Source organism: Synchiropus splendidus, chromosome 7 (assembly GCF_027744825.2).
Source record: "Synchiropus splendidus isolate RoL2022-P1 chromosome 7, RoL_Sspl_1.0, whole genome shotgun sequence".
Lineage (NCBI taxonomy): Eukaryota > Metazoa > Chordata > Actinopteri > Syngnathiformes > Callionymidae > Synchiropus > Synchiropus splendidus.
In genome coordinates this window covers 19,734,291-19,751,504 of record NC_071340.1, presented here as the reverse complement: position 1 = coordinate 19,751,504, position 17,214 = coordinate 19,734,291, and the positions used below count along the sequence as shown (strand labels likewise).

General features: G+C 47.5%; 1 protein-coding gene across 3 annotated transcripts; it reads left to right on the top strand.

Annotated features, from left to right (window-relative positions):
* The first annotated feature begins 61 nt into the window (after positions 1 to 61).
* Positions 62 to 15,717, top strand: LOC128762000 (transcriptional activator MN1-like). Of its 3 annotated transcripts, none has more exons than XM_053869709.1 (3): positions 62 to 2,273; positions 2,366 to 5,445; positions 5,522 to 5,697. In XM_053869709.1, the coding sequence occupies exons 2-3, from the start codon at positions 2,421 to 2,423 to the stop codon at positions 5,548 to 5,550; spliced, it is 3,054 nt and encodes a 1,017-aa protein (XP_053725684.1). In that variant the 5' UTR covers positions 62 to 2,273; positions 2,366 to 2,420; the 3' UTR covers positions 5,551 to 5,697. The 3 variants fall into 3 exon arrangements, with proteins under 3 accessions (XP_053725684.1, XP_053725682.1, XP_053725683.1); XM_053869707.1 differs by adding an exon at positions 14,536 to 15,717 and having other exon boundaries at positions 64 to 2,273; positions 2,366 to 5,931; XM_053869708.1 differs by lacking the exon at positions 62 to 2,273 and adding an exon at positions 14,536 to 15,717 and having other exon boundaries at positions 2,281 to 5,931.
* Positions 15,718 to 17,214: the final 1,497 nt, after the last annotated feature.

Here is a 17,214-nt window from a genome sequence, read left to right as displayed (position 1 = left end):
ATATATATATATATATATATATATATATATATACAATATTTTGTTTGTTTCAGTGATTATTTAATTCTATTTCTTTGCTAAAATGTGTGCGACACTTCCATAATGTTGCCAAAGTTGTTTTGCTTTGGTTCAAAAAAGAAAGGGGTGGTTTGGTAACATATGAATCTCTGATTCATTTTACTTCTTTCTTTCCATCTTAATGGAAAAGACTGTTTTGAGATAAAAGAAGCCCATCACATCGTCTCTTTTCATGAGTGCGCTTCTCGTATAATCCGCTAGGGGGCACTGTGTCTGTTTGGTAAAACTGCCACAGCACAGAAAGAGAGTCAGGGGGAAAAAAATGATTTCCCTCAAAATTCTCCAAACCTCTGTCGTCCGTCTGCAGGAGGGACGCAGGTCTAGGTTTTGCTATATGCATATTTGTGGTGAATAATTTCCATTCGGGTGTTTTTATTGCTACTTGATGAAGGTCATGACAACACCTCCATCAAAAGGCCTTCACACCCAGACATTGGATCCAACCTTCCCCTGAATATTCTCCTTAAAATATATGGTTTAGATCAAGCACCGCTAAACACCTGACCTCAGGTGACCTCGCGCTAGCTGGTCAAGCAGTGAGCGACCTCAATATAGTATTATCTTGAAGAATATACATTATTTTAAAGGATCTGGAGGTGGTTATTGGAGTGAAATGCTGCCCCTGTTGGACAAAAACATCTAAATATTTGTCCCATTGATTTGAATTCCTCAGTGTCCACCGATGCGTTGGCTGGTCATTGATTATCTGTCTGTAAAATCATGGCAAATAAAGTTGATTTAAATATATATGTGGTGGAAGAGGTGCTGGTGTGTTGCACGTGTAGAACAACAATGGATGATCTAGTACCGTTGGAAATAGGAAATCAGTTTGGGTTTAGACCATTTGTTTTTGTTTTTTTTTGTCATATTTAAACGGAGTGAAATACTTTCTTGATATTTTTATTTTACTTTATTTTATTTTATATTGCAGTACAAACCTATAAGTGTGTGTTCTGACACAAGTTCTTCTTGTGTAGAATATAGAATAGAGTTACATTTCCATAGCTACTTTTTATTTATTTATTTTTTTTACATTGTTTCGAGGTTTTTAGTGTTTCACTGAAAATAGTTTTAAGTATCTTGGGCTTTTTTGCTTCAACTGCTGCCCCCACGACATAAACAAACAGAGAAAGTGGAATTTGATATTTGAATCATTATATGAGTTATTTTAAAAACTGAATAAATAAATCGTAATTCAGGTTATGAATTGTTTTTGCATGTAATTTCATCCCAAAAGATATAACTATAAACAGAACATTAGCTCACTGGCAAGCTGTTATAAAATAGAAACGGAAACCCAATAAAAAGGTCCTCAAAAGTCGACTTGGTGCGCACCTGGCGTACATCTGTATTTGTGACTTGTTGTTTTGTCCGAGCGACATCGTCTGGTGGTCGATCAAACCCAGTGTGTGACAGACATTTCCAGGGATCTGATTCACACTTTACAGGCTCCACTCGCGCAGACTCCCCGGACCACCTTAACGTCGTTAGTCCCGCCTCCCGCTCTGCTGCCGGCCCGCTGGTTGGCTGCCGCTCGCTGGATGGAAGCGGCTGCAGAAATGCAAAACTTGTTGCTCGCTGCCGAGGACGCACTGGTGTCACACGGCGCGGCGGAGCGGAGTGTGTCTGTGAGTCTCTCCGCGGTGAACTCGCACTGATCTCAGCAGACGCGCCTCGCTCTCTGGCGGGATACACACGCGCACTCTTTGGGACGGCAGAAGCAGGCGCGGCGGAGCGAGGATGCGGTCGAGCCGCCTGGCGGAGGCGCAGAGCGGCTAACGCGCGGCTCAGCTCCCGGCGCGAGCGCTCGTGGACTTGACGCTTGTTTGGACTTTTGGAAGCGTATTTCAAATATATGCCTCTCAGTCATTTTCGCCGAGATTCCTCTCTAAAACGGCGGCCGACTCCGGGGACTCCTCTCATGTTCTGATCCACAGAAATATGCCGCGTCGGAGCGTTTGACTGGAATTTTCACTTGATGACAAATTTGTCATTTTGCTTTGTCAAAACGTTTCCGTTCCTCTGAGATGCTGGTGTGCCATGCGTGCGCCCAGGAGACGCTCGCGTAACTTTGGATTAATTTGCGCAGCGAGTTAGAGGCGTGTGTTTTTCACATCAAGAGGAGAGAAGAGCTTCGTCTGGACCCTGGTGTCCGTGGAGAAATTCTGCCAGCCGCCACCATGTGCAGCAGTCAGGTAAGTTTTGATACTGGATGCCAGTCCACTTTCAAGCCTTAATGTTTCTTCTCCGATTCTCTCTCTCTCTCTCTCTTGTGTGCTGTGGACAGGACTGAGCCCGGGTCTGGCAAACTTGCCATCATGTGGGATTGATTGCAGGAGAGCATGTTTAGGCTGGAGAAGTTTGCTTCTCAGATTAATAGCAGAACCCCCGGCCAGTCAGAGAGAAGCGTAAACCAACAGAGACTGAATATGGGCTCTCATTATAAGAGTCCCGGGTTCCACGCTGGAGGCCCCCCGGGAGCCGTGGACGCAGGCATGGGCCCCATGAGTGACACGCAAATGCTGGGGCTCAACATGAACATGAACGGGGAGCAGTACGGAGGGTTTCATCCGCGGGGCCACTCAGACATGCACGCAGGTGGGGGACTCCAGCCGCCGCCGCCGCAGCAGCAGCAGCAGGGGCCCATGCATGGATTTTTCAACAACCAGCAACCTCACCCACACGGCCATCAACCTCATCCCCACCAACATCACTTCAGCGGGAATTTCGGAGGGCCGGAACCCGGGTCGTCGTGCCTGCATGGTGGCAGGCTAATGGGCTATAACAACAATGCCATGGGACCACAGCAGAGCTTCGGGGAAGGTTTTGATCCTCTAGCGGACGGACAAGCGGCCGATGGCTTTCCCCAGCAGCAGCAGCAGCAGCGGCATGGCAACATGCCTGACTTCCAACACCACGGGCCTCCCAACAACAACCATGCTGTTCCAGCGCCCTGTCTACCCTTGGACCAGTCCCCGAACAGGGCAGCATCCTTCCACGGCCTCCCCTCATCCTCCTCATCGTCCACCGACTCTCACAGCCTGGAGTCGCGGCGGCTTCCGAACCAGGCAGCCGTGGAGGGATTAGAGTACAATTTCTCTAATGAGCCCCCGTCTGGACATTTCGACGTACCTGTATTCTCCCCCTCTGAGTCTGACTCTCAGCTCCCTCACTTTGGCCCAGGTCGGCCTGTGCCGGGTGGGAGTTTTCCCGGGAACGCCGGGATGTCACGAGCCCCTGGTATGCAGGGCATTTCAAAGGGACATCAGCCACAGCAGCCTCAACATGGAGTCTTTTTTGAGCGCTTTGGAAATGGCCGAAAGGTTCCTGTCGGAATGGAGCCGGGGGTCAATGCGAGGCATCCTCTAATGCAGCAGCAGCAGCAGCAGCAGCAACAGGCTGGACTGATAGCCAGACAGAACTCGTGCCCCCCTGGCCTCCCGAGACCCCCCCAGGCAGAGCCTGGCTCCACTAACCCCAACATTCTGGACGGAGGGGTCATGATGCCTGGCCAACACAACCAGTTTGAATATCCTATTCATAGACTGGAAAATAGAGGTTTGCACCCCTATGGGGACCCCATGTTTAATATGCAACAGCCAGCTCCTCTCCCCTCCCAACAGCCCCCAAATCAGAGGCTCCAACACTTTGACTCTCCTTATATGAACATGGCCAAGAGGCCTAGATTTGACTTCCCAAATGCACATGGTGGTGAAGGCTGGTGCGGTGGCCTTGATAACCACCTCTCCCCTTCTGCGTACCCCGGACTGCCTGGAGAGTTCACCCCCCCAGTCAGCGAGGCTTTCCCTCCCGGTCCACTTCAGCATTCAGGACCCGAGCAGCAGTCGCTGCAGCAGCGGCAGAACGCAGCCATGATGATCAAACAGATGGCCTCTCGAAACCAGCAGCAGCGGATGAGGCAGCCCAGTTTGCAGCAGCTGGGTCATCACGGAGATGTTCCCTCTGGTCCGATGGCTCATGGAGGCTCAGTGGGAAACATGCCTCAACCCAACTTTGAGAGGGAAAACAATGGCAGAATGCCTTCTATTGATGGACAAAATTCTCACGTCACTCAGGAGAACTCTTGGTTCCAAGGGTCTCACCCTCCAGGAGAGATGATGTCACGGCGTATGGGTGGAGCAGGCAATGAGTCAGGTCCTCATGACATGGGGCTGCAGCAAAATGGGGCTGGCATGATGTTTCGGCCGGGCATGGGCATGCAGGAGCCAATGAGGATGCCTGCAGATGGGCATGTACAAGCGCTCCATTCTCCTGGAATGCACTCGCAGTTCAGTGGGAACATGGGCAACCTCGCACAGATGCAGTCTCCAGGAGCAGGAGGAGGGTCGGGGCATCCAAACGCAGCAACGGAGAGGCGGCCAACTGACTTCCCCGCGCCTCCGATGGGGGCACAGCCACCATTTCCCTACGGAGGAGCCAATCGTCCAGGTCCACCTCATAGTGTCCCCCAGGGTGTGAGCACCTCACCGGGGAGCTACTCCACTCAGTCTGAGTTTTCCTCGGGCCAGCGGTCGTCCGTTAGCAAGCTGGGAGCACTGTCTCTGGGGAATTTCAGCAAAACCAGCGCTAAAGACAGTGTTTTTGGCCAGAGCTGCCTGGCGGCCCTTTCTACAGCCTGCCAGAACATGATCGCTAGCCTTGGGGCCCCTAATCTCAACGTAACGTTCAACAAGAAGAACCAAAACGAGGGCAAGAGAAAACTGAGTCAGACGGAGCAGGACATTAATAGCAGCACATCGAATGGGACTGGCAGCGCTGGTCCTGAATATTTTCAGAGCAGCACTTCCCAGAACAGCCAGATGCCTGGCACTGGGAATAGCAACACTAAGCCTGCAAGTCAAAGCCAGACGTTGCAGGGGGAAGCCAGTGCCCTCTCCCCAAATTACAACATGGACGCTACCCCGTGCAGTGAGGGGAAGGCAACAACAGGGAGTGGGAGAGGGAGAGGGAGGAGAAAAAGAGACAGCGGACATGTGAGTCCTGGGATTTTTTTTTCCTCTGACAATGGCAACCCTGTTGTGAGTCCAGGCCAGCAGACCCCTTCAGCTGGTGTTGGGGAGAGGGGAGGGGGCACGCCCCACGACAAACACCTTCAGTCACCCTCCTGGGGGAAAGGAGGAGACCTCATGTTGGGCGATCAAGCCGACCTGATGTCCTCTTTGGACAGCGGCATTCAAAGTGTCACCAAGTCTGACTCGAGCTCACCCAGAGTGGACTTTCCTGACGATGTCAGCACCCACTATGGCAATGAGGACGAGGTGTCCTCCAGCTCAGATGCGGCAGGCAACTCGGCCTCTAAGCCCAACCGCAGCCCCATGATAAGCGGCTCACCTAACGTGCAGAGAGGTGAGCATGTTTTGATCAGCGGACAGAAGCCCCTGGGCATGGGCGTGAATAATCATACTACCTCTACACCGGACAGCTATGGACTCACTGGCACCAGTGGAGTGAGCCATCCGGGGACTCCAGGGGTCGAGCAGGTACGCACTCCATCCAGCACCTCTGGTCAGGACGAAATCCACCCTCTGGAGATTCTGCAGGCCCAGATTCAGCTCCAGAGGCAGCAGTTCAGCATTTCTGAGGATCAACCTCTGGCCATGAAGAACGGCAAAAAAAGCGGCGACTGCCCTGCGCAGAACGGAGACAGCGACCTGGCCAACTGCAGCCCTGACGCTGGGAAGAACTCCATGGGCACTATTGACCTCGACACTCTCATGGCAGAGCAGCACGCCACCTGGTTCGTGCCCAGCGACAAGGCCATGATGGATGGGTCAGAGGATGACAAGGCCATGGGACCCTGGGAGAAGAAGAGCCAAAACAGCAGCAAAGAAGGTAAAGGACAAGTTTTTATTCACCCTCTCTGTCCACTTTTGTTTCTGAGCAAACCAATCTTTGCCACGTAAAAGGGTGAAATAAAAGTCGAGTTATTATCCACATGCATTTTTTAAATTAAAAATATGAAAACAAAATTCAAAAATGGTTTATGGTTGTTAAAGTGAGAGCCTCCACTGGACGCGTGTGCGCCTGTGTGCTCAGACTGTACAGTCACTTCACCACAATACTCGGAGAACAGTCCACGTTTCCGGCGGCTCTTTATCTCGCTTTTCAGGGTGAACACCTCCAAAGACAAGATTAATAGCTTTTGGAGGATACGCGTTGACGCAGCGGGGTTCCCCCCGCTCGCCTTGTTTGTTTTTGTTATTATCCCGGGATCAGTGTGGCCGAGGGGGAATGGAGCCACAGGATTACTCGGGTTAAATAGCAACGCAAAACTATGACATAAATCGCATTTGTCCGTCGTTGTGTGTAGAAGATCGTTTCCTCTTTTTTTTTTTTTCATTTTTTTTGATAAACAAAAATCTATTTATGCGTTGGCATTTAAGTCCCTTGTATTCCCTCGCTGTGTTGTACGGTATTTTTATTCAATTGGTGCTTTTTTCTGTTTGTAAAATGTGTAAAAATAATATAAACGCGCGCGCACCTCCGTCACTTTCCACTCATTTCCTCCGCCAAACCGCGCCAAATACACGAAACCTACTGAGCTAAAACACGGAGTCACATGTCGCATGCGTGTATTTGCATCGATGCGTGTGCGCGATCGTTTCACTGCATTTATTTCCAATGAAAGCGCGAGCCGTCTTTGTTCTGATCAGCGCTGGTGCACGGAGCCGCGGGGGCGCGCAGCGCTCCTGTCTGGACTCGCATTGTTTATGTGCGAGCGCGCAGTGGGTGTCGGGTAATATTACTCCCATTGTAACTTAGAGCCCTAATATCACTGAAGTCACTTAAATCAATAGATAAGTAGCACCACAGATTTTAGCCTCCGGCAAACACACGCACACACACACACTGTGCCACTGTGTGTGAGTGTGTTCCTGTATATATATATATATATATATATATATATATTTATTCAAGGCATTAAACCTTATGAGAGTGCAGCAGAAGCTGAATATATATATATATACATATATATATATATATATATATATATATATATATATATATATATATATATATATATATATATATATTCCCTTAATTTGAATAATTTCAATAATTCTATTTAAATACTTTTTTTTTTTTTTAATGTATTAAGCTCACACTCTTCCATGTGGGGAAGCAGCAGCTAGTGTTTTCAGAAGAAGTGCATTTCTCCACTTTCCCTCTCCGCGTCTCCTCCGTGCAGCTCAGGAGCGATCGATAGCTAGTTAGCACAAATCACGGCTCCTGACAGTTTCTCATTTGAGTGCTTCAGACAGCAGAGATGAAAAAGGGTGGAGGTGTGTTTGGGAGGGGCGGAGGATTTGGAGATTGAATCTGATGCTTGGGCTACACAGAAGGGAGCAAAATAACATCATCATTTAAGAGAAGTCATTGCCCACGCTGAGGTTCCTGCATCCCAGCGCCACCTTCTCTCACCACTGCTCTGGCTTCTCTCCGTCACTCGCGTTCTCGCACTCATTTGGTTTCATCCAGAAATAATAAGTCAAATTCATTTTTATTGAAATTAACAAGAGGATGTTTTTGCACGAATTTTCCTTTTCAATTTGTCATGTAATTATTTTTGCGAATGAAATCTGGATGTAAATCTTCATTTAAAAAAAAAAAGTACATTATATTTAGTATCCTCGTGTTTCTTGTTTTCGTTTTGTGAGTTATATTTTAAATGTGGTGTGAAATGTGTTTGCTCTCACACACACATACTTAAAATGCTGTTTTAATTCATGATTTTATCAGTACATTTAAAAATACATTTATTATCATGGTAAAACACTAAAAGAAAGTAAACAACACAGTTATTTATTCATTTATTTATATATATATGTATTTATTTAAAGGTAGAAATTAATTTGTGAGGATATAAAAAAATATGTAAAATAAAATGTAAAAATGCAATTGCCCTTGAATGTGGTTTGCAATGTTTTAAATACACAAATTATGGATGATGGAACACAGACACGCTTGTAATCAAAATATTATGGGTTTTTTTTTAACATATATTCAAGCCATTTTGAAAGTGCAGCAGAGGGTAAATATGAAATGAAAATATTCTTAATAAATGAATCAGAGAAAGCTTTTTACACTCCCTCACTCTGTTTGGGGTCTGAAGCTATTAGCCTGGGTGCACACATAAACCCTGTGAAATAAAAGTGGCAACATTATTTATTCAAAATGCCATATCATTCACAAGGACACCTTTTCTTTCTGACATCAAATGAAGTCTTAAAATCTCGAAATGATCCGTCAAACTTAAAATACGAGTGTAGCCGGCGAGCTGTTGACAGAATTTCCTTCAGAAAGAGAAGAACATTTCTCGCTCTTCCTCTTTCCCTCTGCTGTGTATATATCTTGAAGCTGACGGTTTATTTGGAAACTCATGCAAAGTCCTGATAACAGGGGCAGGAAGTGATTCGGTTATTTTTATTTTTCACTCTGTTTGTTCCACACATTTTTTTTTTTTGTCCTTTTCTTTTTTCTTTCCCAGCAGAGTTTGTTGACCCTGTAGACTAGTTTCTCTCAGATTAATCCGACCCAAACCCGCTGTGATAGTGATCAAATCTCGGCGGTTCTGACAGCTTTGAAACAGGGGGGGAACTTGCATCTTATCGTGGCTGCTCCAAAGCACTTTAATCGCCAGAGCGAGCGAGAGTATTGATATTCCGGCGCCCAGATCCGTCCTGTGAGACTACCTGCCTTTGACGTTCCTCCGTGACAATGGTGGCGGTAATTTCTATTTCCGTTCGCCGAAGAAAGAAGAAAGTGATTGGCACATGCTTGCATGTGGATAAAAACAGCTCGGGGCGGTGTGTGTTCTTTACCTGTCATTACAAGGTGTTTTATATCAAAACTCCTGTGCAGCAGCAGACACACACACACACACACAGTGATGTGTGATAACCATCATGATCATCGTAACAATTAGCCCTGGTTATATTATTTCCCAAACTTATCTTGTCTCTTCAGGTGTCAAACGATTTTGGATGGAGTGGAAAGCTTCTGTGTGTTGCTGTGTTGTTGAGGGGAGTTATGTGAGGTGACTTACAAGTTGTGTATGATGGTCAGTGGACGCACACTGTTGTCAGCGTTTTATTCAACGCAAACCAAGTGGCTGTTTAAACTCCAGGGACGTCTGCCTACAAATCCAACCACAGAATACAAATACAAATTGTGGAAATACACAGGTTATTTTAAACGTCTGTTCTGTCGTCACACAGTGCGCTTATCAATGTATGAATTTTCTACAAACTATTTCCGCAGAGTTGGTATTATTTACTGTTTTAATATTCAGAGGTTTTGTGCACATATTGACAGAGTGAGTGTATTTTAAAATACTGCGTAATAACTTGTGTCGCAGTGAGCTAAAACAGAGAGGGAAAAAGTTTTAGAAAGTGGTGGAGTGAGGGGGAAAAGAAGAGTCTAAATCTAGTCAGTGTTGAATAACAAGTCTGTAGTAATGTGACATTTTCTTTGCGTGTACTTTTCGTTTTCCTCTCTGTCATAAGCTTCAAAGAAGTGTGTGTATTACTACGTAAGTAATCGTGGAGTTTTTGTGCGCCGCTGGTTGTGATACTTTTGGGTTCCAAGAACATGAATTTAACTTGAGAGAAAACAAATGCATGACTCATGCGTGGACCGTTTCAAGTGGTTGTCTTGTCATCGAAGAAGGAAATGAGGAAAAGTTGTGTGAGGGACAGTGGAGCTCATGATGTCATCGAACCTCCTCGCATCAGAGGCTCCGTTCAGAACCAGCCAGTCAATCACTTCCCATCCTCTCATTTGGGTTCCCAGCGATCCTCCCGGCCTGAAGGCTGCCAGTGTGTGTGTGTGTGTGTGTGTGTGTGTGAAGCGGATGGGTGTGTAGCTGGAGAGCGCTGAAGGCGATGCCTGCCTGGACGTGTTCTTTTTCTTCTCTCCACTCTTTATGTCCGAGGCCCCAAAAACAGAGTTGAAATTTAAACCAAAATAACCTCTGGTGCCCTTTGCAGTGAAATGTGCGCCTCTGATCCCCCCCACCCAGATCCCCTCCATGTTGGGAAAGGTCAGCTTCAGCCCTCATAAATACCTATCACCCCGACTTTCCTCCGCTCGCCTCCATTCACTCCCGCCATCACAGGTGTTTCAGAACATTCCAGACTATTATGCTGCTGTTCTCTGCGCTGGTTATTTTTGTGCTGACAAAGACTGGCTCCTCACACACACACACACACACACACTCACACAAGGCCGGAGCGCTAGTTGTTATGCTAAAGGAATCTGACCTGATGTCACACACTGTCATAGGAGCGGAGGCCTTTGGGTGTTTTTGTCAGCGAGCGGAGCCTTGTGATTGGGCCGGTTTGTGTTCAGTGAGGACGGGGTCGCGGCCTTGGGTGCACGGGGTCAGAGGTGAAGTGTCGTCATGGAAGTCGAGCTCGGGATAGAGAAAAGGGCAGAGGCTTGCCGCATGAGATTCCCGAGCCTGGGAAATCAATGTGACAGTTGGAAGAGAAAAGAAGAAAAAAACACACACAGCTTGTGCTTTATCCTCCTTTTCTTTCCAACATTTGATGCTTTTTTTTTTTATACACAGACAGTGTTTTTCGATTACCAGTCGAGTCAGGATGCTTGCTTTAATAATTTTATGACTTTGACTGTTGCAGTGCATTTTGGACAATGGTGACTTAGAACCTCATTTTAAAGACTAGCATTTTGAATTTGAGCCTGTTTGTGGTATAAGCGACTAAAATATGAGAAGTGTTGGCTGGTATGAACTTAAACATGTGATGGGTTCATTCGAAAATATAAGATAAGATTAGTCTCTTAAATATTACTATAAAGTTAAAAAAAAAGCAGCAGCTAACTGCTACAACTTTAAAAAGAAGCAACAAAAGGCAGCTAACTGCGTGAAAGAGCGACACCTTTAGCATAGCAAAAGGCTAATGTTGACTTTCTACCTGTCTGGAGTCGCAACAAAGTGGTAGAAAGCGTCTGAAAGTGCCGTTGTTTACCTGCGAAGCCGCGTTGTTGTGACACGTAAAACCCTTGTCAGGCCGTCAGCTGGCAGACACATCCGTGTCATCCAGACATGCGCCGCTCCTCCGCGGCAGTCAAAGCGGCGCCCGTCGCAGCAGATCGTGGCGTCTCTGTAGACGACTCCAAAACCCTGCCGCCTGCCAGCGTTTGTGCGTGTCGTCGCGTCACTAACAAAGCGCAGCATTTGGTGTGAACGATGGAGCGATATCGGCACATCAAGCTGAATCGTGTATTTACCTTTGCGTGTCACAGCCGTAATGTTTTCCGTCTGTAATGTGGTTAAGCTTATTTAGGAGTGTTTGTGGCGGAGCGCAGCTGCTCCTCACCGTAACTGTTCTCCTTTTATTAGGTGTTTCCCCCGTCGCTTGTTGGTGCTGAGCACTTGTTCCCCTCAGATGAATAGGCTATTATTGAGATATTACCCTGGATATGAATTCGCCGTTAGTCTGCGAACAGCCATAACAAGATGGATCTTAATAGGAGAAGAGGAAAAAAAAAGATTCCTCCCCTTGTAAAATGTCACGGCGATTTGGGATTTGTGTGATGTAGAATTTCACACCGGCGTTTCCACTTGTGATCGAACACGGCTCCGTGGATAATGCTCTCAATTTAAGTGGAGTGTCTTGATTTTTCGGTAAAAACGAGTGCCTCTCCCCCCACAGCGCTCTGGCATAATGCAGGCTAATATCATAATCCCACGCTGGTCAAGTGTGAGCGTCGCTGCACTTAAACAGGGATTGTCTCATTGAATGTCATTATACGCAGCGTTGTGATGAATTCTCTCTGGAAACAAAAGGTTCACGCTGGAAGCTTGCTGCCTTATATCATCTATATCATCTTGATATGAGCTAAAGCGCCATGCCGTTCAGCTCTGTCTGAATCGTGTAAACCTGCGTCATGGCTCAGAATGAAGCCCTTTTTTTCCTGTCAAATAAGATGTTGTTGGTGAAATAGCACTCACTGAGGCTTAATATGACTTTGTGAAGGATCAAAGTCCGTTCAAGTGAAGGCCTTTTGTGTGAAGGAAGCTGGAGATCTCACACCATATAGCAGCAACACCTTATCCTACAGATGACATTTGAGTTTAACAGCGGAAAAGCAGCCTGTGATCCGCCCACAAGCCAACAGTGCCGTGCTCCATACACTAGACCTGAGGAACCCTGTGGAGAAGAAGAGGTGTGAGGTGCGTTCTGGGTCATGTGATCTGCAGGTTTAGCTGCTCTTATTGAGCGACACATTTATTCTGTTTTTAGAGTGGCTCAGAAACCTTTGAGCTAACGTTGTGAGTGTGTGTGTGACGGCAGTGCGACACGTGTGAGCGTCTATCTGGAGCAGCAGCTGAGGGGCTGGTGTGAGCGCGGCAGCAGAGGCGGCACTGTTGTTGGCATGTTGTGTGTTTTTGGCCTGGCGTGTTGTCAGTTCGCTGTGTGTCAGCGGCGAGCCGGGGGAACGCTTGGCTGCATATTCAGGCCGGTGCGGACCCTGCTGTGCCCAGCTAGCATGAGCTGCCGGCGGGTGCTGGAGGGCAGATGAGGGGGGCGAGGTGGGCGGCCGGCGTGCTGAGGTGTATCGCTGGACCCTCTGGCAAACGCCGGGCCTTGTCACAAACGCTCCCCTCGACACCCATCTCTTATCGTGTGGGATAGCAGGGAGGAAATTCCCCAAAAGTGGCGGCGGGAGAGACGCAACACCGCGCAAACAACAGGAGCCTTGGCTGCTTGACCTTTCGCAAAATCCCCCCACTTTTCCATTCCAGTGGTCTCAGCTCAGACAGGCTGGGGGGCAGAGCACCGTGCCGCCTGCCCACTCTGCCTCAGACTCGGTGAATCTTCCGGCCTCGTCCCCGCCGCCCTGTGGGGTTTAGAAGGGAGGCGGGATGCTGAAACTGGACTGCGTTGGTATCACAGAACCCAGAATCTTGATGCTCCATGACTTATGTTAATCCATTTTCAGTCGGTTCCAGTCGCGTGACATGACACAGCAGCTCCACCAGGACTATCATTCAATCCATTATTTCACCAATTCTGCTGGTGAACAATAGGTCAAAGTTACTCATGCTAAAGCGCCGCGTCTCGAACCAGTTTCTCGTCACACCCGTGGTTGACACGGAGCATCAGTGTCTCCGAGCTGAGCAGCAGACTGTTGTGATGTGGGCTTTTCTTCACCCAGACTGTGGCGTCTATCACAGCCTCTCCCTCCGCTGACACGTGTAACTCAGCTTGTCAGAGCCGTTCCGTGCCTGTCTTCACACCAACCGCGAAGCCGAGCCTCTTTTGTGCCGATCCGTTTCAAGCATCCACACGGAGCGGGGCAGAGATGCGATCGGAGCTCGGAGGAGACGGGAAAGTCGTCGGACTGATGTTAGCGAAGGATCACTAGCATCTTCACATGCGCCTCCTTTGTGCTGTGAGCGCGCTTGGAGGCAAAACCCAAAGCACACAATGCAACACGCGTGTCAAAACACATTGTCCTCTATTATCTCGCTCGCTCTTTTAAATATTTCACCCTTAAACTTTCTTGATTTCTGTCCCACAGCAACTGGAGTTTGAAGCGTTTGTGTGTAGCTCAGTGGGAAGGAACTTCCCATCATCCTCTCGAACCTGGATTCTCTTTCCCGAGTTTTCTTCCAAGTGCAACCACAAACCTGTAGTGGCGTGAACCGATACATTTTTAAACATAATTCATTGGTCATAATTCTCTATTTGACACCAGAATGGTCGACAGTCGCCGGAAACTGTCAGGGAGGAAGGGAGTCGATGTCTTTGCTGCCTTTATTTTGTCCCTATTCAGAGGTGTCTGAATCTCATTTTGTCTCCTCCATCATGGATGTTTTGGTTGGGGTGTAACATTGTGAGACTTGAAAGTTTTTTTTTGTGTTATGAATACCTCAAAATGAATGCGCTCAAGTTCCAGCCAAATAGCAAGGTGTCATTCCATGTGTTCTTTTCGCTGACACAATGAATACAAAAACTCAATTCTGAAGAAACGTTGACCAGGTTTCACCTACCTTTTAATGTGTGGCTAGTTTAATGCCCTTCAACTGAACATTTATAAGACTGAAACCTTCCGGTTCATGGTGTGCCATGACTCGTTCTGCCGTTTGACTAGAGGTGCCGCACCTTGGTGACGCGGGGTCCATGCCGCGGCACGGCCATTATACCGGTAAATCGGGTCAATCGGGGTTAAAGGCCGGTTTTGTGCCTGCCCTCTGACCTTCCGATCGGGGTCGATCTTAGATTTGCATGCTTGACCCGGGGCCACTCCACGTGTGCGAGGGCACCGCGTCTCCTCTGGGTGGTTTAAAACAGGGAGGTGGGATGATTCATTTCACGGCGCAGGTTGTGAGTGGGATGTGAGACATGACGCTGGTTTCATTATAAATGCCTTGGTTAACCCTTCCCCGTCTGTTCTGCTCCTCAGAAGCGGAGCTGTCGCAGAGCAAGAGCGGAGCCAGCGGCGCGGGAGCCGGGGGAGCGAGCGGCGGCGGGACCCACCTGCAGTGCCTGTCCGTCCACTGCACAGACGAGTTGGGGGACAGCAAGGGCCGAGGGGCCCCGGTCTCCTCCTGGCGCTCGCTTCACTCTGATATCTCCAACCGATTCGGGACATTTGTGGCAGCACTGACTTGAATGAAAAGACGGCGGCGAGAGAATGAAAAGCTTGAGAGACTCGTAATGATGATAAAGAGCGATGGCAGCGAGGAGGTGGAGGTGAGGCAACTGTGAGCACCTCTTGCCTGTTCAGGGAGAGAAAGACATTTATATTCATAAATGCACACACACACTCACACACACACACACAGACACTTAAAGTACACACATGAATAGCATCTCCCCGCTCACAAACGCAGTCACACTCTCGCCCACTCCGTGCTGGACAATGCAGCGTGGGCTCCACTCAACCATATCGGAAAAAAACCTCAAATCTATATATATTTTTTTCTTTTTCTTTTTCTTTTTTTTTTTTGAAGAAAATTAAAGAAATGTCAAGAGATGAAAAGCAAGAGGAATTCAGTTACCACTGGCTGCGATTGTGTCCCAAGCAAACCTCCAGCTCCGTTCTAGACTCCAACACACTGTTTTTATTTACAATTTTTGTAGGTGTGAATTTGAAAGTCATTTTATGTTTGACCTGACGACACCCTCAAAAGAGTCCCATCAACGTGTCCCGGCCGCAGACGAAGGCGTGAATGTAACCGGCTTCTCCTCCTTTTATTTGCTGCTTTTGTTTCTTCGAATCCTTCCTCTGCCGACCGCATGAGCTCGGCCACCTGTAAACAAGTCAGCCAATGGCAACTGAAACGTTTGTGAATAAGGGAAATGAAAACAAAAAAAAAAGGACTATTGGTATTGCACATGTATAATAGAGAAATTGCTGTGTGTTAGGCAATCTTGTAATCTTTAAATAAAGCTTCTGTTGAATTTCTGAAACGATAGATGGAGGACTGTGACGGCAATTTATGAACTCATTTTTGTTCGTTTTTTTTGTTTACTTTTTTTTTAATAATAAGTAAAGTGCAGTCGTCTGTTTTCCTGCATATTGTATATATCTGTATATGTTTTATTGAGTAACTAAATAACAATAAATATGACGTTAAAGGTAGCTCCGCTCTCCTGGTGTTTGTCTGAGCAATGTTTGCACCCCGAGGATCATCAGTCGCTTTAAAGAAGGGAAAAAAAGCTCCAGTATATTCCAAGTGACAGATGTGACAAGGAAGCGCAGAAGTGATCCGCGATGGCTGACAGCGCGCAGGAACCAGCAGCATCGCAGGACGGGAGGCGACATCAGAGGGAGACGGAAGTGTGGCTTCCTGCTGGATTAGGGGACTAAGATGATTAGCCGCACGCACAGGCTTATTGAAGTTGTAAACAAATGTGGCGGCGCTTAATATTTTAGGGGCTTGATGAAGATGGTGCCGAGGCTGGCTTAACCCCGGCGACCCTGCTGAGAGACGTGGTGTTTCTTTTGACTGTGTTCAGAGCGTCGTCGTGCTCTTTATTTACCACCGACTTTTCATGCTTTTGGTGAGATGCTGTTACGCAACAATGACGGATTCCAGTCAGAAACTGAGGAGGAAGTTGACAAAACCACAAGCGAGGAAAGACGTGATGTATCAGGGGGGAAATATAGTAATACGGATACTATAATGTGTAAAAATGCAGCGGGAAAATAGAGGAATGACGTTGAGTAGAAGTGTCCATCGCTTGTCTGAGATTGGGAGCAGCCACTGGAGCTTGGTCTTCTCCTGCTCTGCAGGTGGAACACCATGGTTTTAACCAAGAGAAACCGGCGTAATGGAACCTTCCATAATCGGGTTGGCATCCAAAAAAAGAGGAGGAGCTGTGGTTCCACTTCAGAGTCTCCCAGATAGATGAAGTCTCCACCTTCACTTTAAGGGAGAGTCTAGCAGCCTCACAGGAAACGCTGTCGCTTCTTGACATGATCTTGTTCCTTGCCAGTGGAAGTTTTGCCTCCTGGCTCAGCTCTTTTCCTCGTGACCGGACCCTCCTTCCTTCCCTCACTCTTGAACAAGGTCCCGAGACACTTGAAGACATTCTGACTGAGAGCCACCATCTTAGATTTGGAGGAGTCAGACTCAAGCTCTCTCAGAAATAACTCTATGCCTCCACAAGTTTTGACTCCCTTGGGCTCACATGGCAACAACGAAGCTCACACTGTAAAAGCTCATCTTAAAAAAAAACAGAAAAATGCTGAGAATTTGAAACAGTTTTTGTGGCGGTCCTATGTTTCATCTGCTTATTTATGGAAAACTAAGGTGTTAAGACCTGGCTGGTGAACGCATTGACATGAGTCGGGAGAGAAAGTTGTGTAACTTCACTAGTAAGAGTCTGCTCTTGTTTCACTACAGTTGCAGGAGACACCTATTGGCTGCCTCCTCGACACTCTGTCTGGTCTTATTCTCACTTTCATATGTGCCATATGGACAGGCACGCGGGGCCCTCAAGCAACAGCGCTAAGAACACGCTAACAACAGCCTTACAGTACTTTATTATAGTGGCATGAACATGTTCCAGCAGTGAGACCTGCATTTTTCTTCCACTGACTTGCTTCACTGTTGGGTTCTACCAACGGATGATG